Consider the following 22,228-nt stretch of genomic DNA (forward strand, 5'->3'; position numbering starts at 1 on the left):
AGGTCAAAACCCTAGCGACGATGGAGGCACGTCTACGGGGGACGACCGGATAGCGAAGACCTGGCGGCGGCGAGGTCAAATCCCTAGCGACGATGCAGCCACGTCTACGGGGGACGACCGCATACGGAAGACCTGGAGGCGGCGAGGTCTTCCGTATGGACGATGCGGCGAGGTTAAAACCCTAGCGAGGATGCAGCAGGGGACGAGCGCATACGCAACGGAATGGAGGAATTGTACCTGCTGAGCGAATGCCGCGGAAGGGGAGACGGGACTGTGGTCGAGGCCGCCGCACCGATGCGACGGAGGAGCAGGCGGCGATTGAGGGAGAGAGCTGAGGCTTGCAGAGGACGCAGGGCTCGGGGGGTGGATGCAAACCGTCGCGAATACTCGGCTTCCAGCGGACGCGTGGGTCGGGCGGCTTCTGATTCCCTGTGCAAGGCCGGCTTCCGTGGGAAGCGCGATCGCCAGAAGCTGGCCCAGAAGCTGGGCGTTTGGCCGCGGCTTCAGCTTCTGGCGGCCAGAATCTGCCCAGAATCCCAAACAAACAGGCACTATAGCAGGCGCAAGGCCACATGCCTATACATGGATTCTAACAAGTATATTTGGAGTATTAGAAATCATTTTATTGTCAAGAATATCCCTGCTTGAGTGCCAAATGCAAATTAGTCTTCAAGATGGAGTTCACCCTAGTTACACATAGGGGATATATCAGGGCCAAATGTAAATGTTTTCTAAAAAAAAGTTGGCTCTACTTTTTTCTACGAGCAACAAGTATCTACCACCCTTATATAGATCAGTGCCTAGAAGGATTTGTGTAATTTTAGTTATTTTCTTCTTGACTTTTTTATATTGAACTTTGTTTGGTGTATAGCTTTATATTCAAATAATTTCAGTAAGGGTTTTAATCACTATTGTTTCATAAATCCTTTAATTGGCTTATACCTAAGCATATGTGTAGTCCTTGTCTTCATTTTAACCTTTTTGTTTTGTGGCTTTATTTTGGACTCTTTTGTACTTTTTTGCAATTAAGCATAGTAGAGGATCACACCCATCGTTTTGGCACAAAAAAATGTCTTGACCTAACACAACAACAATACTATTAGGCTACTCTTAGTAGTAGTTTACGAAGAATTTCATATATTAATTAGAATGCCACCTCAGATTTTTGGATGACTTGGCACCATGCATATTTATTATGAATGGATGGAAGTAGTTTCATCACCATGAAATCGTGACAACTCATTTCCAAGACATTGGAAAACACATGAAACCACCATTGGGAGCAATTGTTGCATTTCCATTTATTCCAAACATTTTAGTCATTTAGATGCAACATTTAATTCACGTGGTAGCCTATAAAATCATGAAGTGAAACTTTGTTTTGAAAGTGCATCTTTCATTCTTTATTTCATCTCACTCTTGATGGTGTGGTAGTATTGGAAATAACATAAAGATGAAACTCTCGTTAAGGAATAGCCTTAGGATACTTGCGCCATGTCTCGATAATACTGATCTATCCATCCATGTATGATCTCAACTTCTTGCCTCCTCTGTTCTGTAACCCAGTCTGGATCATCTTTGGTTGCAGACCTAAGGTCCAAATGGTGAGCACCTGACCACCGGGACAAGTAACAGCACATTAGTGAACTTTGAAAAAAATGCCACTATGATCTTACAAAATTTTTCTTCCAGCAAATCTCTTGCTCACCTTTCTCTGTGACAAGGGCAACGATGCTGGACGAGATGTTCTTGAGCACCCTGATTGCAACAGAAGAGTACACCATTACGGTGTACCCAAGCACAGTTGTTATCTGACAGATTGAAGCTTCAATGGCGAATTATCCGACAATGATGAATTGGTCTAGCTAGACCTACCCGCCTCGACTCCATGGGTCTCGCATTCCGTTGGAGAAGATGATGTTGCTGCCAAACCTCTTGAGCACCTCATCAATTCTCTGCAGGATGGTTGGTCAATTTACATTATATATACCAACAACTGTTTCCACTAAGGGCTTGTATGTACACGCACTGAAACTCTTGAAGCAACACTTACATATCCACCATATTCAGTGGTGATCCAATGTGGCCTGGGACGAACCCCGAACGTTTGCAGGCAGTAATTTGCCTTGTCCTCGTAGCTGAAGGTGTGTGGCGGGAACATGCTGTCGTTTGCGGATGACATTGGCATCATCAGCTCTGTGCAAGCCTACACATATAGGAGTATGTCGCAATCTCTGGTTCTCAGTGCTGTCACTAACATTTTACTACCTGTCTTTCAGTTCATTATTAATTGTTTATACCTGCCATCCCCAGTAATTGAGGTTAAGACAACGGGGGTTGCCTTCGTCCTCTATCTGGTTGCAGGTCTGGTCTCCTGTGTAGTTGTAGTACAAGCTCGCCGCTGCGAACACCTTCTCTAGGATGTCCGCGTCGGCAGGGAACCCATCAACGATCTTGCACATCTAGACAAGTAGTTTTACATGAGCAATGTATAACATGTGTTCAGTAGAACAGTGCAGTAGTTGTTCTTGCTCAAGCAGGCTTTGATTTGGCAGCTTTGTTGGAATGGAAGAAGTGGTCGCAGGATGCGGTTAGAATGGAGAACCTCCTTGACGGGGTAGGCCGGCAAATTCTCCAGGAAACTGGCCGGTGTTGGGTAGTCCATCATGGCAATTGAGACGAATGCTGTCCGAAGCCACCTTCGAATTGAATCAGCGTACTTCACAGTCCTAAAAATTGAGTGAAAAAACAATGCCACAAAGTTAAGTTATAGCAGACTTCAGGGTATGTTTGGTTCACTACCCAAAGTCCTGAATTGAAACCCGATAAGTTTTTACTCTATTAGGGTACGGGTATGGTTAATTTTCTTACCCATAGGTTTATTAATAGGAACAAAGTTGTACCCATCGGGTTTGAGGATACAGATACATTCTTAAGCTACCCAAACCTACAAACCTGTGGGTAAAATATACCCGGCTCAGTTATATTGTGTGCCTCTTAAATCCCGATTTGCTAGTATATGATTAGGCAATAAACTTGTGATTGTGATATTCTAGTGAACTATGGAGTTTGAAATTCAAGTTACTTGCATTGTGGTCATACATAATTTATTTATCTATTGTCTTATTCCAAGTTTAATCTATTACATAATTAGAATTTTATGTATCTAGTCATAATAATGTCAGGCACGGACAACCCACGGGTACCCGTTACCCGCACGGGCACGGGTTGGGCATATGCTAGGGGCGAGGCAGAGGATCAAGATTGGAAGTCTCGTTGGTGAAGAATCAAAATTGCCTCGTGTGGGGTGTCTCGAGGCTTGGCAAGACAGCGCACCGTGGTCTTCCTCCTTCTATGTTGTTGCATGGGTGTAGACGTCGTTGGGTTTTCTTCAGCCATGTGTTGCCCGTCTTAGGAGTCGGAGCTACTTGTCCTTTGTGTTGAGGTCGGCAGCGATGACTCTGGATGAGCTTTGTGTGTATAGGGCTGCTGTTGTCTGGGTTGCTTGTGCATCCTGTGTAGGTTTTAGGCCTGATTTTCCTTAAAACTGAGTAAATTCTATTATTCTTCTTAATTGAGATGAGGAGCTATTACCATCACATTCAAAAAATATGACAAGAAAAGACAAAAATGATTGCAAGCCATCTCATATATTTTTTTCCCGACAATATAATCAAATACTCATATTTTACTTGCAGGTAGGACTAAGATTAGCAATAGAGCTTTCATCCCCTCACAATCACAAGACTATTTTGAGTTTAAAATGAACTTACTTGCAGGCTCTGAACAATTTACTGAGCTCAACGAGCCCGTTGCCATTGGAGCCCCTCTCCTCCAGCACATCCCAGGCTGCCTTGATCACACTGAAGCAGTTCAAGCTCTCAGACTACACAATTGAAAGTCACGACCAGTTATATCTAAGAGAAGATGGAATAATTTATCCTAAGATAAAGTAAAGAATAACATAGCATTAATAATCAGATAAATATCAGGATATGAGGTTTGTTTTTGTACATTATTCAATGATGGAATGCCAGATATATGCTAGGTTACACTACTAAAAACTTATTAGAAAACAGATCCAGATTAAAAGAGGTGAACATTTTTAGGTACCATCTTTGTAAATGGTAAGGCGGGCCCAGACAAACACCAACATTAATTATTTATAAAGACATGCATCATAAGAAGACTATCTTGTAAATGGCTTAGAGGTAGATTTTCTTAGAGAATCACCTCTAGAAACCAGTTAGCAAGAACAACACTCTTAAGAGACATGTCTTTTAGATATTTGTTAAAATTATAACTTTTTCATATGAAGTTGATGGAGATGAACTTTATACCAAAATTATATATGTTAAAGCAACATACAGTTTTGCAGTAGATAAGTATTTTCTAAAAGTAAGTTTAAGCTCATAGTTTTGCAAAGCACTGTGCACAGGAGCTCTTGGAGCTGATACATATAGTGATTTGTATGGTCCAATTATGTGGGCCTCACCAGGAGGAAACAAGTACTTCCTTCTGCTATTAGATGAGCTCAGTCGGTATATGTGGGTAGCTATGATTCCTTTGAAGGATCGTGCAACAGTCGCCATCAAACACATCCTGGCATGGGCAGAAGGTGAATCCGAGATAAAGCTTAAGGTGTTCCACATTGATTGTGGAGGGGAGTTCACCTCAACTGAGTTTGTGGAACACTGCACCGATGAAGGGGTGCGACGTCAACTCGTCACATAGTACAACTCTCAACAAAATGGTGTGGTGGTGATAATGTGGTGGCAACAACAAGGAGAATACTAAAGGCAAAAGGATTGCCTATATGGCTTTTGGGTGAGGTTTCCGATGACCGTGGCATGAGAAGAAGTTCGTTGTACATTAGATCCACATGTTCAGTTGCATCATCTACATGTGAAACATGATGCTGCACTTGTTTGTCAAACCTCGAGGATCATAGATGCAAGATGATCTTCATTGGCCATGAGCACATATCCTAGGCCTACCTTACCTATGACCTCATCATAAAGTGCATTCATGTAATGTACAATGTGGTGTTCGATGAAAAGGTCCAGTGCGACTAGGGCACTTGCATAGATGAAGGTGAACCGTGCGGTGGAGGTGACTTCATGGTGGAGTACATCACCTCAACCTGGGCTCAAAGACTTTACCTTAATCATGTTGTCCTATTGTTATTCCTTACATGAGTTTCGATAGTAACCAATACATATCTTCGTTGTTACTTTTAAGCAGTTCCTACTGTTCCTCGCCAACATTAATTCCATGAGAAATAGAATGTTGTATGCACATATTGATTTGTTTGAGTAGTATCTCTTGCATACTTTCTGTCTAGTGAGCTTAATGTTGATTTTATATCTTTAGTCATTTAGAGATTTTATTTGTCGATTCATTAGTAACTCAATTAATTCATGCTTTGCTATTTTTCTTCCATGATACCTAAACAAATTCATAATAATTTCTATGGTCGACACATCACTAGTTGGCGTGAGTCATATTCGCCATTAGAAGAGAGATATGTAGGGTTGTACCCAAGATATACTCCAAAGGCAACATCAATGGACTTTTCTAATTTATAGGAATAGAGATTTTGGTGAAAAAGTACCTCCAACATACTCTTTAGTTAGATCCCCAAATATAAAAAACTTCTATTTCATGTTTCTTGCTAGTTAAAGATGGAGAGCGATGATGACTCTATAGAGTGTCCACGGGATATAGAACAGTTATTGAAGAGTACGTAGATATAGAAAATGATTTTTACTAAAAACAATCCAAATAAAATTTAAAGAGTAAATTTTAGAAAGACTCTTGGGTATGCTTTTAGCAACAAATTTTAATCGGCTCTCGTCTCTCCTTCCCCTCTAGTCGCAATTTTGGTCCTTCACAATATGATCATCTTTATAAATAAATTTGTTATCTCTGAAAATATTTTTATAGTAGCAAGTTTTCTAACATTTAGATATATCTTGGAGCCAAGGGAGTACCTTATAGTCTTGTGAGACAACATCATAGAAGCTGCTCCAAGGTGTTATGTAGTCGAACTGTAGGATTGGTGCCGAAGATGCGAGGGCCCCAATGGTGACATGGGGGTACTTGAGCCTAAACCACGAAGCCAACACTACAAACAACAAGTGTTTGATCAAGAACAACATGAATTAAAAACGGGTGAGTTTAATTACCCCACATTATGTCTATATCACTCCCTTTTACAAGTTCTAAAAATCAAGAAACCTAAACATATAGAATTTACAACGAACTAGTTTAATTTGATGCAAATAAGGCTCAACTCTTCCAATAGGAATAAATTAGAAATTTGATTTTTTTCAAATGCATTGAAACAAAATGATGTGCATGCATGAGTGCCTTGATTGTCTAGGCTAACCATTGATGGTATGAACCATTATGATAAATTTCAAATCCAAAAACATAAACTTGCCCTTTTTCATAACCCACTATATGATCAAACCCATCCCTCTATCTTTTCGGTCTAACATAAAACCATCCTATCTCCCTCTACTCTATCCTCCCCGTGGGTCATCTCCTCCTCTTCTCGCTCTGATCCATACACATCACCCAACATTTTCCAACCTTGTGGCCCACAACTCGCATTGGTCTAACTACATCACCGCCATACACACTCTTGGGTCCACCCTATTATCCATTCACTGCCCCCATATGCATTGTTGTCGCATGGCATCCATGTTTGGTCTAGCCAGTGATGCATGGACATACCTACCAACTTCATATTCCTCACCATGATTTTCCCTCTACACAATAACATTGATCGCACTGTTATATATCCTACTCACCTTGTATCGTCTATTGTGACAAGAGCTCCATGTAAGCCTGGGGCTACACTAACCCTTTTATACAATGAGAACAAAAGTGTACCAAAGGTTCTATTTGTATGCATGCCAGTTTTGTGTGAGGAGCTAGGTCATAAGCGTATTTTCGATGCAGTGTCAGTGTGTCACATTGACTATCATCAATAGCCCCATCACTAGGTTTGCCTCATCGAACTAGACCAAATGATGATGGGTTGGTCATAGTAGAGTACACACAATGCCATCCAAGATAGGATGTATGGGTCGATGGGTGGGGGCTATCAAATGCCCTACATCTATGCCACCCACTTGAATTCTTTCTAAATCTATCACATCTTGTCACACTACCCTGATCTCTATATCTTCATCAACATGACCCATAGGCCCCACCGCTCATGCCATTACCTCTTATCCATCACCACCCTTTTGAAATACCATGCACTTGGTCCAATAGACTACACACACAAGCACAAACTTATGTCCTCGACTCATAGATAATAAGCTATGTTAAGATAACATACATCCTAATTGCATGGCTAAGGTTGACCATTTGAGGCTCCTAGTTTGGGTTATGGTGATGACACAAGTTTATGTGGATAAATTTGTTTTGTAGTGTTAATGATGAAGAGTTACTCACATTTGAACTTTTGTTTTCTTGGTCCTTGGTGATGGATTTAGTGCATGGCAAAAGAATATTCATGAATGCTTATAACAAGTTAGTGTCTAAGTGCCGACTTGGTGTTACAAGCACTTAGATATACTATTAATGTTTTGTCTATCTTTTTCCACACTACGAATGGGGTTGAGATTAATAGCTTGATCAAAGTTAGAGTTAAGAGCATTTTGATGCACACATGGGAGGTACTTCGAGCAAAGTTTATCAAGTGTGTCGAAAACATGTAGAGTGTAAGGCATGATCATTTCAATGTGGACATGCTTGTTGGAGTGCACATTATGATTTGGTGATACCTTATTGTGACCGACAGATCATCCAATGTTTCTATGCAATGGCTAGGTCAAGTTGGATATGGATATGCACCATATGTCCACTAGTTACCTTAGTGGCAACAACATATCGTATGTTGAAGAATATTCATGAATTTTCAACATTGACTATTAGAAAAGCAGGAAGGAAAAGGCCACTAAATAATTTGGTGTCCCTTAGTGAGGCATGATGGATCATCCTATGTTAACTTTTGTTTGTAGTATTTTCCAACATCTAGGATCTATATATCTTCTCTGGTTCTTTTGGTGCTCTCTTGATTCCTTTGATGGTTTACTCATGCGTAGAGGCAATGTGACAAGGTTGAGTGCACATCCAGTTAAGGAGAGTGTTTAGGAATGATCTTTGCTAGGAGGCTGATCAATTCAAGATCAAAATTTGTTGCACTCGGAGTTTGCCATCACTTATAGATGGGGAGCTAGGTGATGTTGTATATGGAGGTGATTATTGGAAGACTCCTAGTTAGCTTTGAGCTTGGCTCTAAAGTGGAGGATGTGTACTTATAGTGCATCCTAAACTCAAGGGAGCTTAGCCCTTAGTGTATGGATTGGGACGGAGTGGCAACTAATCGAGACCACAAAAACAATATGTTTTTTCTTGTCCAACTCTCATTCATAAGCATTACACTAGCCAGTTGCCCCATGCTTTTGCTACGGACCCCTAAATATAACATATAAATAGGTATTGACATATTTATTGAAATATAATTATTGTTTATTTCTAAACACTAAGGTATGTGTAGTCTGGTGGTTAGCCCTAAATTTCTAGAGTAGGGGTGTGTGTTCAAATACTCGCTTTGCACTATTTTTTTATATAATTATTGTTTATTTCTAAACACTAAGATATGTGTGGTCTGGTGGTGGCTGCGCGGGCGCTGGGTCCATAGGGCAGTAGCTGAGAGCATGCTGAGCATGGGGCCAATAGGGCACGACGCCGACGTCGAGGCAGGGGGCGTGTGGGCGGGCCCAGTGTGTTAGTATAGGGTGAAACCGTGGTAGCACCAGGTGCCCATCTTACGTTCTTAATAGTAGTAGAGATGTGGTGGTGCGTGTGTTCAAATGTTAGCTTTGCACTATTTTTATATAATTATTGTTTATTTCTAAACACTAAGGTATGTGTGGTCTGGTGGTGGCTGCGCGGGCGCTGGGTCCATAGGGCAGTAGCTGAGAGCATGCTGAGCGTGGGGGCGGGCCCAGTGTGTCAGCGCGGGGCGAAGCCATGGTAGCACCAGTTGCCCACCTTACGTTCTTAATAGTAGTAGAGATGTGGCGGTGCGTGTGTTCAAATGCTCGTTTTGCACTATTTTTTATATAATTATTGTTTATTTCTAAAAACTAAGGTACGTGTGGTCTGGTGGTGGCTGAGTGCTGGGGTCCATAGGGCAATATCTGAGAGCATGCTGAGTGTGGGGCCAACAGGGCACGATGCCGAGGCAAGAGGCGTCTGGGGCGGACCCAGTGTGTCAGCGCGGGGGTGAAGCCGTGGCAGCATCAGGTGTCCACCTTCCGTTCTGAATAGTAGTAGAGATTCATTGCTTATTATGTGTTCTTGAGAAATACTGTTTGAATCTTTTGATAGACTTGATTTTATCTTAGTGTGATTTAGTAACTAGGTTCCATTATTGTAAATATTGTTTTTTTAAAATATTAAATGGTAAACAATCGTTCACCTACTATTTAGCTATTATTTAGAGTAAAAGAAAAAATAAATGGGGCTAAACGAACAATTAATAAACAAGATAAAATAAGGATTGAATGAGAACAATATATCGTAGTGTAGTGTTTACATGGTGCTTAAACGGGTGAAACATTGGTTTATGCGAACAATGCAAAAAAATTCTATCGACTCTTTGGTAGTGTTTTATAACTAGGACATACTCCCTCCGTTTCTTTTTATTAGTCGCTGGCTCCGTTTCTTTTTATTAGTCGCTGACACTATCCAGCGACTAATAAAAAGAAACGGAGGGAGTAGCTTAGTATGGATCCTTAATGTTTTGAGAATAAGTGTGTTGATAAACACATTAACCGTTTGCATGGTTCAGAAATGACTTACTGCCGCCGTATGAGCCACCGAAGATGACTACGGGTGATGTCTCGGCTGAGAGGTTCCGCTTAAGATCGGTGATGAGGATAGCCAAGTCGGCGAGTGCCTGCGTTGACGTCAAGTAGCCGAGTGCCTGCGCTGAGTTGTTCCCAAACGGCAGCGACTCCCCGTAGAACCGATGCTGATCATGGTAGCAGAAATGATGACATAAAAATGCAAACGTCAATAGACCATAATGGTAACTGAACTGCGATAATGAAAGCTTCTTTGGTTTTAGAATGTATCTGTATTAGAAATATAAAATCAATTACATTAATTTAGTTGCGTTCTTGTAAGGGGAATCTACAGGACTGGTAGCCTGATGAATCGATTTCTTATACCATGGTCCATGGAGACCAGGAAGACAACAACAATAAGCACTATGGCAGGTGTCTTAGATCGCTGATGTTTATTCGGCGTCGATCTGTACATATCGGGTCAACTCCAACACCGGTCGACGGGTCGATGGACCTACCAACCGGTTGATTTTGTTAGTATCGATGACATTGGAGACGATGTTGATCGATATCGGCTGACGCACTGGATGATCGGGTTGATACCTATCTATCAATTCGAGGTGGCCGACCCTTATTGGTCGGTATCGATCTGAACCAGTCGATATCGACCAACTTTAGCAATGTAGTGTGTTTCGATTGGTCTACACGTGAGCCACATCAGCTAGCCGTTTTGAATTGTTTAAAGTCTAAAAAATACGAAAATATAACTTTTTTAAAAAAATCATAGAATCCGGCTATAAATGGAAGGGGTGCTTAGGTTCATTCACATCCCTCACTCTCCATTTCACTTGTACCACTTACTATTTCACTCCTCTCACTTTTCTTTTACTCCACCAAACAACTCTCGCCATGTCTTTTTGGGGTCCAATGTTGAGATCGCCAAAGATGTACTCGATGTGCTGCATCAAATTATGATGAATGTGGTGGTTCAATGAGAGAGAGACGAAGGATGCAGCAGAGGAGCTACATGTACCGAGATCGTGAAGTCGTCCACAACAAGCTAATGCAAGACTACTTCAATGACACGAGTGTTTACCCTTTGCTATTCTTTTGATGAAGTTACTCAACCACAATGGTTTCTCCCCCCACAAAAATCTTGGACGGGTTGAGTGAGCATTCCCCCTATTTTACTTTTAGAGTCGATGCACTCAACCGTAGTGGTTTCTCCCCCACAAAAATGCACAGCTACCCTCCACTTGCTCGTGTATGCTAACGTTGTTGACTCCATTAATGAGTATATCAAAATAGAGAAAAGCTCCACCTTGTAGTGTTTTGAACATTTCTATATGTGTGTCATTTCATATTCTAATGAGGAGTATAGTCATCGTCCCGCTATTGACGATCTTAGATGTCTTTAGCTATGAATGAGAAGAAATTTTATAGTATGATATGATGTATAGATTGCATGTATTAGAAGTGGAGGAACTATATCCCATTGAAAATGGCAGTTTATTAGGGGAACATTAAATCCATAACCATCATGCTCGACAAGGTTGTCATTTATGTCTTACTGATTTGACATGTTTTTTAGGGTAGCAGGGTCAAATAACGACGTCAGTGTGCTTAACAAATCATCATTGTTCACTGACATGATCAAGGGAGAAGCATCAAATATCAAATACGAACTTTACGGTGAATGGATATGAGTACAACCAATTGTGCTATCTCACTGTTGGCATATACCCCGATGGCTAGTGTTTATGAAGACCATTCCCCTTTTGTAGACCTCAAAGAAACATATGTTTACTGCATACTAGAAGGACGTGCAAAAGGACATAGAGAGCATTGGAATCCTCAACGCTCGCTTCCATATTCTCGCTAGCACAAGTCATTCTTTTTCCTACCAAGTACTCGATATGATCCTACGTACATATATCATTATGCATAATATGATCATTGAGGATGAGCGTAGAGGAGCATATCATAGATGTCTATGAGATAGTTGAGTCATTCACTATAGCACCAACTATCAGTTTTGAAGCAACCACACAAGCTTTGTATCCTTCAACATGAGGTCAAAATCCATACTAGTTCGACCTATAATTAGCTCCAAAATAATTTAATAGAGCATTATATTTTATTTATGAATTATATTATTTTATAGCTTCATGAATTATATAACTTCTATTTATGTTTTATAAATTATGTAATTTGTATTTGCTCAATTATCCGTCTCTTGAAAGTTATATCCATTTTTTATTTAGGGTAATTGTGTCATTGCTTCTTTATAGCATATAACTACAAATTTGTCCCTACTTTTTAAACTTTGCATGTTTGTCCCTTGTTTTTCATAACAAACTATGGTGTGCCCCTATTTTGTTAGTAGTAATTAGCGGTGTTACATCTTGATAAAAAAGACAAGAGACAATTGCGCTAGTGCACCTATTTAAAGTGTAATTGTAATTTTGTATTGTTTTTAGTCCTTACATATTTTTATGACAATTCAGATTATTTCCACAACAATTCAAATTATTTTGACAACATTTCAAATTATTTTTCAATAATTTGAATTATTTTCAAAATAGAAATATTTTGGCAACATTTCAAATTAGTTTGCAAAAAAAATTAATTATTTTCAAAATAAAAAAATGATAATAATTCACATTATTTTGCCTCTCGACAACAATTTGAATAATTTGTCAAATTAATTTTAAAATTTATAAAATAATTCAAGTTATTGTAAAATAATTTGAATTGTTGTCCAAAATAAATTGAATTGTTTGCAAAAATAATTTGAATTTCTATAAAAACACGTAAAGTCTAAAAAATAAAGGTAAAATTGCAGTTGCACTTCAAAATAAGGGTAATGGCGCAATTGTCCCTTGTATTTTTATCGAGACTTAGCATCGTTAGTTACAACTTACAACTAACGGAGTAGGGACATAGAAAACTAATGGCAAACACGCAAACTCTAAAAACAAGAGTAAATCTCTAGTTACACCCTAAAATAGAGGTACTGGCACAATTATTCATATTTATTTTGTCATGCGAGAGTTTTAAGATGATTTTGCACTCGGCAACGTGAAGTATTTGTACCTCGACGAAGACTAGGAGCGCGCCGAACGTGGGCGCGATATCGAACATGAAGCCCACGTTGTGAGCGATGCACTCAATGTCGGCCTCACCGCCGACGTACACCAACAGCGGCCCGGCCGTGCCGCCGCCGCCGGGCCTCCGCCAGAACGTGTCGTTGACGAGGTACTTCTGATAGAACACCGTCGACGCGTTGGGCGTGAAGGAGAAGTGGTCCAGCTCCTGCTGGAAGTAGTGCACCGTGAACGGCCCCGCCGTGGTACCGGTGTCATCGGCGGCGGCGGCGGCGAGCTTAGTAGCGTCCGCCGGGCTGTTTGGCTGACGCACACGCTGCTGCCGACGAGCCTGCAGGTGCAGTGGAGTGGTTGTCGGGAACGGGTTGGGGTTGGAGTGTGCTGGGAGCACCGCTGCGACTGATGCATGTGAAAAGGATGAAACGAGGAGAAGCAGCAAGAACGCGAGCACAGGAGGTGTCGCCATATATTGTTGATGTTGTCCGTCTCTCCTTCACTGCGGGCCTGCGGCGTTCTCTTTATTAGCATCACACACTCACCCTTCGTGTGATTTATAATAACAAGGTGCACGAACAAGGAGGTCACGATCACGACGAGGCTGCTGGCGCGTGTTAATTTCTGCCGATCAGCGTTGTTGAGGTCGCATGACGACTAGGCGTCTGGTCTGATGGCCTGGTGACAGTGACACACAAGCGAAGTTCTGAAATTCGTCGACGGCTTTGCCCAGCCTAGTGGCACAGGCTCCCCGCTAGAATCCCACCTATGTAATGGATTATTAGGTGTTCAATCAAGATAATATATATGTGAGTAAATAATTATAGATCGTTAACGCTAGAAGCATAGCGGAGACGTGGAGTAAAACAAGAACACGATGATAAAGTGGAAGCATATTCTCGTATATCAACAACACAATATATCGGTTCTTGCTTCTCATATTCATTATCGACCAATACCGCACCACTAGCAGCAACACTTTTACGGTATCTCCGTGCGAAAAGATGAAACGACGCGACGCTATTGTGCTAGTACCATATATGAGTAGCGAGAGGAGAGACGAAAATGGTACCTTGGATGCCTGTAACCCTGGATGATCTGTTAGGTTCATATATAGACGATCACGATTGAAAAATATTTGGGAGCCATTAGTCAATAGTGACGCCTAGCAGCACCTATTAAATCTCATATACATATGAAGGTCATATCAACCGAACTTTGATATAAACACGACTTGACCCTTTTTCCATATCTCTACTACCTATTAAGGCAGTAAGGGGTAGACTGTCATTCTGTGTTCTATCATTTCCCTCTCCGCAAAGTTCATTCTCATTCCCACGTGCATCACACGCCTAGCTAAAATTAAATTAAAAAAACACAACTATCTTTCTCATTTTCCCTCTCCGCAAAGCTCATTCTCATTCCCACGTGCATCCCACGCCAACCGAACTTTGATATAAATACGACTTGACCCTTTTTCCATATCTCTACTACCTATTAAGGCAGTAAGGGGTAGACTGTCATTCTGTGTTCTATCATTTCCCTCTCCGCAAAGTTCATTCTCATTCCCACGTGCATCACACGCCTAGCTAAAATTAAATTAAAAAAACACAACTGTCTTTCTCATTTTCCCTCTCCGCAAAGCTCATTCTCATTCCCACGTGCATCACACGCCTAGCTAAAATTAAATTAAAATTAAAAAAAACAAATGTGACTCTAATGGGATTCGAACCCACGACCTCTCACGCAAATGTGCTTGTAGCTACCACTACATCACATGTTTATGTCAATATCTGTTACAGTAAAAATATCTACATCTCTCCCAAAGCTCACCTGCTACCCTTGCACAATGTGTAGTAGTAGATAATTATCAACGAGATTCCCGAATTATATTTTTGGATGGAGAGAGTAGTATTTAAAGAAGAGTCTTGCATGCAACTTCTTTTGTTTGAATAAGTTTTCAACTTAAATTCCTTTTTTATATGTGTGACATTTATTCTCCATAATATTTTTTCCATGGATCTGACTTGTGAGTCATTTTCATAAACCAACGCCAAAGATGAATCCATGTTTCTTACTTGGAAACCCCAAACAAACACCACTGGCAGGAGGCGCTCGCGTTGGCGTCGCTCATCGACGATGAGAAGAAGCTTGGCGACTGCCAGTTCGACCTCTGAAAGCAGTCCTACTTGGCCGCATGTGTCGCTATGTTCAGCAAGCTCCGACGCAGCCGTCGCTTGGACGCGATCCAGAGCGGCTACACCGTTGTCCATATTCAAACGGGGGACCTCATAGTCGTCGCCAACACCGGCGACTCTCGGGTTGTTCTGGGCACCGCATCCGACGACGGCACCGTCACGCCATCTAGCTCATCATCCACCTGAAGCTCAACCGGCCACGTAAGTCGCTACTGACCGGCCTTGAATTCTTGTGCGCTGGGACGACGGCTGTTGCTGATGTTGTGTGAGTATCCTCGAATAAGATGTATGCAGAGGAGTAGCACATCTGGAGGTGCAACGGCTAGGTGTACTACCTCGCTGATGAGCCCGGGGTGCACTTCGTTTAGCAGTCCAGCCAAAAGTCATCAGTACTCGCCATGTCACGCGCGTTCGACGACTACTATATCAAAGACTATGACGTCATCTTGGCGACAGAGGTGACACAGAGGAGGACCGACAGCAATGACCACTTGTCATCGCCGAGGTAGCTTTTGTGCTGGTCTGCCTTTAATTCTCTTCACAAACGCATACACTTGCCTTTTTGTTTAAGCAAACATGTATGGTGGTGCATGCCTGATGACTGACGATGTACGAGGGAACTTCTACCGGTAGGTGTGGCACGTGCTCTCCAATGATGAGACCATGCAAATCATGGTATATATCGAAGTCTGTATGATACTGATGGTTGCAATGTAGTAGTGGAACAGTTAAATTAAAATAACAAAATTTATGTATGGCTAGGATCACAAATGAATTATGAAACATTTTCTTATAACAATATAAGACACATTTCATATATAAGTTATCATGGTATTATATATTTCCGTTGCAACGCACGGGGCACTCATTTAGTGTTACTCTGAACTCAAGGCAAGAGTTAGACCACCCTTGTGATAGCTTAACACTTCACTCGATCTTATAGTGGATTACAATTTATGACTAAGTATTTAGTCATATCATAATTAACTCTATAATCATGTTGGTATGGACATGTACTTTCTTAGTCCGACCATATCAAGAGGCATGTACATATCTCTCTCGTTATATACAAGGGGTAAATTATATAGTGATCCGCTCACGTCTCACCTATATTTTATGGCATACTCGAAACCTCTTTTATAACTTATCAGTTATAGAGTAACATTTGACGGCTTTTAAAATACATCACTACGCATAGTAAGAAATAATAACAATCTTAGAGCAACTCCAAGAGCTTCTTAAGAAATTGTTCCCCAAAACATCATATTGGGGGCTGCCGAAAAAAAATTTCCTCCAAAAAAAAACTAAACTCATATCAGAATGCTAATAACCGGTCCCTTAAACATTTAAAAGAGCTCACGTCGTCATAGGGTCTTCTCTCCGCCATCATGGTACAGCAGGAAGCAGACGGCGGCCTGCAGCGCGCCGCCGCGGATGATAGTGACGAAGACGATGGCGGCAGGAACACAAAGCCATCATGCTCTACAAGTCCTCCAGCTACAGCTTCTCCATGAAGCTGGACGCCCACGAGGCGGAACCATCGCAGAACGAGGACAACGACGACTACCTGACCCACTGGCTGTTCACCGAGGACAATGACAAGGACGAGCTGGTGAACGTGTCGGGGTCGGTCACCGACGTCATGCGCGGTGCGAGGGAGCAAGAGGCCGGCGAGGGGATTGGGGAACAACTTTGCTCGCGAATATTTGAGGGATAGTGAAGCTCGGATGCGGGACGCTAAAAATTTGGAGAAGGAAAGGGGAACTGTTGGATGGAGTTTTTTTTGCTTTTCTACCCCAAAACACGTTTTCGGGTTGGTTTTAGTGTTCTTTTGGAGATGCTCTTAGATCTAAGGATTGAATAGGTATGCCACACGAGAACGCTTGGACCCTGCAGGATCCATTTTTTGTTCATTTTTAGTGCATCTTGGAGTTTTCCCCTCTTCACATCCTAATTTTAGACCCCCTGCAGGATCCATGCATATGACCATATCCAATGTCTCCTAGTCTATCCAGCAACCGAATTTGTGAGCATGCGTGAAATAAAGTATCGTTTTTTTTTAAACATGTTTAACACCCAAATTTTAGTGTTGCAAAAAGTATGGTATTTTAGTGGAGTCAGCAAACAAACTTTTAGGTACATCATCTCTACTGCTCAGGAATTACTCAGAAAGAATTAACACAACTCTAGTGTACATAACTCAGCCGTAACCAGTATGGATTACTATAACTAAGGTGTGAAATGAATTTGGGTGCTCAAGGCTTTAGAAACACCTGATCCTTGTTCCCCCTTTTTCATATATGCTACATATATACTAAGGAAGAAAATAGAAAAAACAAATAACAAATTGGGGGCTAGGAAGGGGGGAAAAACACTGAGCATCGTGTAACAATTCATTCATGATTCGTCCAAGAGTGTTCAAGTTTTACAGCTTATGTTGATAAGTGAAACAATTGGACTGGCTTTTCACCTTTTATCATCTTAATGTCCCTGTGATTGTCCTGTGCGCTATAAAGGAACTTTTCCTTTTTATGTTTTCTTTTTCATAGACCAGACGTGAACTTGTCTTGACTGTAACTGTAAATCTGCAACACAGCACCTTTACTCCTTTAGGATACTTGCGCCATGTCTCGATGATACTGGTCTATCCATCCCTCTATGATCTCAACTTCTTGCCTCCTCTGTTCTGTAACCCAGTCCGGATCCTCATCGGTCGCGAATCTGAGGTCCAGATGATGCGCCCCTGACCACAAAAGCGATGGCAAGTAACTGCACGTAAGTGAACAGCGAAAAATGCCACAACGATCTTACATTTTTTTTCTTCTTCTTCTTCTTCCTCCTGAGGTTTCCATGCTCACCTTTCTCCGTGACAAGGGCGACGATGCTGGACGAGATGTTCTTGAGGACCCTGGTTGTCGTAGAACAGTAAACCCATACGCCATCAGAGACAGAGACCGAAATTATATATATATGAAGCGATGGAGACCGAAACTGAGACGGACAGATGGACCTACCCGCCTCGGCTCCACGGGTCTCGCATTCCGTTGGAGAAGATGATGTTGCTCCCGAACCTCTTGAGCACCTTGTCGATTCTCTGCAGGAAGTTTCCAGTGAAGGGCTTGTACGTACACTACTGAAACTCTGAAAACGACGCTTACATATCCGCCGTATTCAGTGGTGATCCAGTGCGGCCTGGGCCGGACCCCGGTCGACTGGAAGCAGGCATTGGACGTGTCCTCGTAGCTGAAGCTGGATGGCGGGAACATGCTGGCGTTTGAGGTCGACATCGGCATGATCATCTCTGTGCAAGCCTACATACATGTACCATGTACGTACGTCACAATCTCTGCTTCTCTCAGTGTTGTCGCTAACACTGCTGGTTAGCTATCTATCTTTCAGTTTTATATGTATATGTTGCGCGTAGTACCTGCCACCCCCAGCCACTGAGCCCAAGAGAACTGGAGCTGTCGTCAGAATCAGACTCGATCTGGTTGCAGGCCTGGTCTCCTGTGTAGTTGTAGTACAGGTTCGCCGCCGCGAACACCTTTTCCAGGATGTCGGCGCCTGCCGGGAACCCGTCGATGATCTTGCACATCTGGATAGGCTTTCGTGAGAAACTAAACAACATGTTTTCAGTAGGTGCAACAGAAGCGCAATTTTTGTTCGTGCAGATGGAGGGGGAATTGTTGGAAGGAGAGGAGAGGTGTTTGGGCAGGTAAAATGGAGGACCTCCTTGACGGGGTAGGCAGGCAAATCCATCAGGAAGTTGGCCGGTGTTGGATAGTCCACCATGGCAGTGTAGGTGAATGCCGTCTGTAGCCAGCCTGCAATCGAATCAGCGTGCTTGACGCTCCTGAAAATTTGAGTGGAGAAACAGTGTCATCTACTTGCTATAGCAGACACTGAAAGATACACGGGCTCACCAGTCCGTGGTTCCATAGTTCATACGGGCTAGTGAACTAGACACTCAGCAGGGCAGGAATTGGATGTAGGATTAGATATGAAGATTGAAATGAACTTACTTGCAGGCTCTGAACAGTTTACTGAGCTCCAGGAGCCCTGTGTCAGTGGATCCCCTCTCATCGAGCACGTCCCAGGCTGCCTTGATCACACTGAAGCAGTTCAAGCTCTCGGACTGCAAACATTAGTTGGAAATCACAATCAGCTGGCAGCTCGTCCTCTAGGACTCTAAAATGAAAAGTACTCCACTCTAAAATGAAAGTTGTTTTGGTTTTATCCTAACCCACTTCGATCATATTTTTTAGAAAAACACATTAACATCAACTGCGCCAAATTGATGCAAGTTCAAATCAAGACATACATCTTGAAACAAAAAGGAGTACCTTGTAGTCCTGTGAGACGGCATCACTGAAGCTGTTCCATGGCGTTATGTGGTCGAACTGTAGGATTGGCGCAGAGGATGCCAGGGCCCCTATGGCGACATGGGGGTACTTGAGCCTGAACCAAGAAGCCAGCACTGCAAGCAAGCAGTGGGGATCAGGCACAACATGAAGAAAAAAAAAGGGCGAGCTTAATTAGCTCACAATACGTTTATGCCTGGTAATAATTATGTTTAGCGATGACTTACTGCCGCCATAGGAGCCGCCGAAGACGACTACAGGCGCGGTCTCCGCCGAGAGGTTTCGCTTAAGACCGGTGATGAGGATGGCGAAGTCGGCGAGCGCCTGCGTCGACGTCAAGTAACCCTCCGTCTCCGCTGAGCTGTAGGAGTCGTCCCCAAACGGCAGTGACTCGCCGTAGAACCGATGCTGGTCATGGAGAAATGTTTGTTTCGACCTTGATTATTTTCTCGGGTTAAAATGCGTGTGCACTGTCTGTCCAGTCTTCGATGTAAGTCTTCATCTGTTAGTCCCTTTGTTCTTTAAATCCTACTTCGTTCATTCTAATTTATAATTCGTTTAACTTTTTTTTATTAAATTTATTGGCTCGTCTTATTTAAAAATTTAGAAAAATAAAAAATTTAAAACCACATGTAAAATATATTTTATCTAAACGATATCACACTAAAATTTAATAATAATAATGATTTTTTTAATAAGACAAGCTAATTAAATTTGTGGTAGAAAAAATCAAACGGATTATAAATTGAAAGGGACGAAGTACATGTTTATGAGTTTTTCTACGAGTATTTTCAAGTAGAGACATTCGCATATTACTTGTTTGTTTCCAAATCCCATAATCAGAAGTTATTGTTCGTAATTTTAAGATTTAACCAAACTTGGGCGCCCATGTGCGATGGATGTATCATGTATTTATACCTCGATAAAGACGAGAAGGGCACCGAACTTGGGCGCGATGTCGAACATGAACCCGGTGTTGGTGGCGAACCACTCGATGTCGCCCTCGTTGCCCGTGTACACGAACAGCGGCCCGGCGCCGCCGCCGCCGCCGCGGCGGGGCCTCCGCCAGAAGGTGTCGTTGACGAGGTACTTCTGGCGGAAGAGCATCGACGCGTTGGGCGTAAAGGTGAAGTGGTCCAGCTCCTGGGGAAAGTAGTGCGTCGTGAACGGCTGCGCCGTGCTGTTGGTGCCGTCGGCGGCCGCGGAGACGAGCTTGGCGTCCGAGCTCGCTCGCCGCCGCTGCTGCTGCTGCAGAAGAGCCTGGAGACGCAGGGGAACGATTGGCCGGAAAGAGTTGGGGTGCGCTGAGGCTGATGCTGATGAGAAGGCTGCGAGAAGCAGAAGCGGAAGCGGAAGGAAGGCGAGCACAGTAGGTGCCGCCATTGTTGCTAGCTCCCTCTCTCTCAGTCTCTCTCTCCCCTTCAGTCCCGCTTGCTCTCTTTAGCACCACTTTTCTTGTCATGTGCAGTAATGACAAGGCGCACGAGCAAGGAGGCTGCCGTGCAGTTTCGTAGCTTCTGCTGATTTGTCTGGTTGACCTTGTTGGGGTTGCGTTGTGTGTCTGGCATGGTGACACAAGCAAAGTTCCGAATTGGCGCAGTATGCTTGTTAGTTGCTGGTTGGATCGGGCAAAGCTCTCGCGCCGCATAACTTGAAGCGACTTCATCCATGTGGTCATATGGATATCATCTGACACGCGTATGGACGATAGGGTACTAAGGCGCTCTAAATTTTATAATCTACACTACTCTATTACTCTAGGTCCGCCCCACATGTTCCGACCGGTTCTCCCGCCCCACACGCCCCTTGGGTCCCACGTCTAGCGCCCGTGCAGCGCTTTCTCGCTCGCGTAGCCAGCCAAGCACCCGATTGTGCCCGCGCAGCTACTACACCGTACAAAAAATAGTGCAGAGCGAGCACTCGAACCCACGCCACACTGCTTCAGAAATTTGGGACTAACCAACAAAGCACATGTACCTTAGTGTTTCAAAATAAACAATAATTATATTTGAATAAATATTCTAACACATATTTACATGATATATAACAATCGTAGCAAAGTACGGGCAACCAACTAGTATAAAATTTAAGAAAATCAAATCAGATTAGAATTGGGCTTTATTTCTATTTATTTTTCAACTAAAATTTATTAAGAACTATAACTTATTGTAAATGAACATTTGGACCGTGATCTATTACCAACCCTAAACATGTGTAACAACATTCGTGGAGGTTTTTAGGCTCTGTTCCAAACATCTATAACTAATTGTTAGCCAGCTAATAAGTTGTTAGTTAGTTTTAGTTAGGTTGAGACAGCTTACAACTAATGGTTGTTTGAGGGGTATAACTAATAGTTAGCCGATTTATTAGGTGACCCGTTCTAAACTTCCCAACTAAATTTTAACGGCTAACTATTACTTTTAGTGGTTTCGAACAGGACTTAAATCTATACTTTAACTACCCAATCAATGACACATGGAGTTTGGTCTTATATGTCATTGGTGCAGTTTTGACATAGGGCTAGTGAGAACCTCTGCGACCTGGCTCCCTTTGCGACGTGCGTCTCCTACGATGGCGCATGGGCACGACGGTGCGGAGAAAGTGCATACGCACAGTGGTGCGTGGTAGCAGTGCGGGCATCGGTGGCTCACCAGTCGGCGACGACTTGGCTCCCAGCACGTTATACAAAGGTG

General features: G+C 42.6%; 2 protein-coding genes across 2 annotated transcripts; both read right to left on the minus strand.

The window, feature by feature from the left end:
- Positions 1-1,364: 1,364 nt before the first annotated feature.
- LOC103640153 (lysosomal Pro-X carboxypeptidase) lies at positions 1,365-13,448 on the minus strand. Its single transcript, XM_008662789.3, has 10 exons — positions 12,972-13,448; positions 9,889-10,060; positions 5,994-6,127; positions 3,774-3,886; positions 2,606-2,729; positions 2,301-2,462; positions 2,054-2,206; positions 1,876-1,955; positions 1,709-1,758; positions 1,365-1,612 (listed from the first exon to the last, which is right to left on the minus strand). The coding sequence occupies exons 1-10, from the start codon at positions 13,446-13,448 to the stop codon at positions 1,479-1,481; spliced, it is 1,599 nt and encodes a 532-aa protein (XP_008661011.1). The 3' UTR covers positions 1,365-1,478.
- A 4,088-nt stretch (positions 13,449-17,536) lies between these two features.
- On the minus strand, positions 17,537-21,179 carry LOC103638817 (lysosomal Pro-X carboxypeptidase). Its single transcript, XM_008661627.4, has 10 exons — positions 20,454-21,179; positions 19,763-19,943; positions 19,518-19,651; positions 19,197-19,309; positions 18,904-19,027; positions 18,602-18,769; positions 18,333-18,485; positions 18,189-18,268; positions 18,033-18,082; positions 17,537-17,917 (listed from the first exon to the last, which is right to left on the minus strand). Exons 1-10 carry the CDS (start codon positions 20,916-20,918, stop codon positions 17,784-17,786), a joined length of 1,602 nt encoding a protein of 533 aa, XP_008659849.1. The 5' UTR covers positions 20,919-21,179; the 3' UTR covers positions 17,537-17,783.
- Positions 21,180-22,228: the final 1,049 nt, after the last annotated feature.

The sequence above is a fragment of the Zea mays genome, chromosome 9 (assembly GCF_902167145.1).
Source record: "Zea mays cultivar B73 chromosome 9, Zm-B73-REFERENCE-NAM-5.0, whole genome shotgun sequence".
Lineage (NCBI taxonomy): Eukaryota > Viridiplantae > Streptophyta > Magnoliopsida > Poales > Poaceae > Zea > Zea mays.

Excerpts from the sequence above, each read along its gene's own strand:
- LOC103640153 (XM_008662789.3), bottom strand. The coding sequence starts at position 13,448 with ATGGCGACACCTCCTGTGCTCGCGTTCTTGCTGCTTCTCCTCGTTTCA. Across the intron at positions 3,887-5,993 it reads TTGTCTCACAAGACTATAAG|TCTGAGAGCTTGAACTGCTT; the intron begins GTACTCCCTTGG and ends TCAATTGTGTAG. Across the intron at positions 1,613-1,708 it reads TGCCCTTGTCACAGAGAAAG|GTGCTCACCATTTGGACCTT; the intron begins GTGAGCAAGAGA and ends CCCGGTGGTCAG.
- LOC103638817 (XM_008661627.4), bottom strand. The coding sequence starts at position 20,918 with ATGGCGGCACCTACTGTGCTCGCCTTCCTTCCGCTTCCGCTTCTGCTT. Across the intron at positions 19,652-19,762 it reads CGGCGGCTCCTATGGCGGCA|TGCTGGCTTCTTGGTTCAGG; the intron begins GTAAGTCATCGC and ends GCTTGCTTGCAG. Across the intron at positions 18,770-18,903 it reads CTGCCTACCCCGTCAAGGAG|ATGTGCAAGATCATCGACGG; the intron begins GTCCTCCATTTT and ends AAGCCTATCCAG.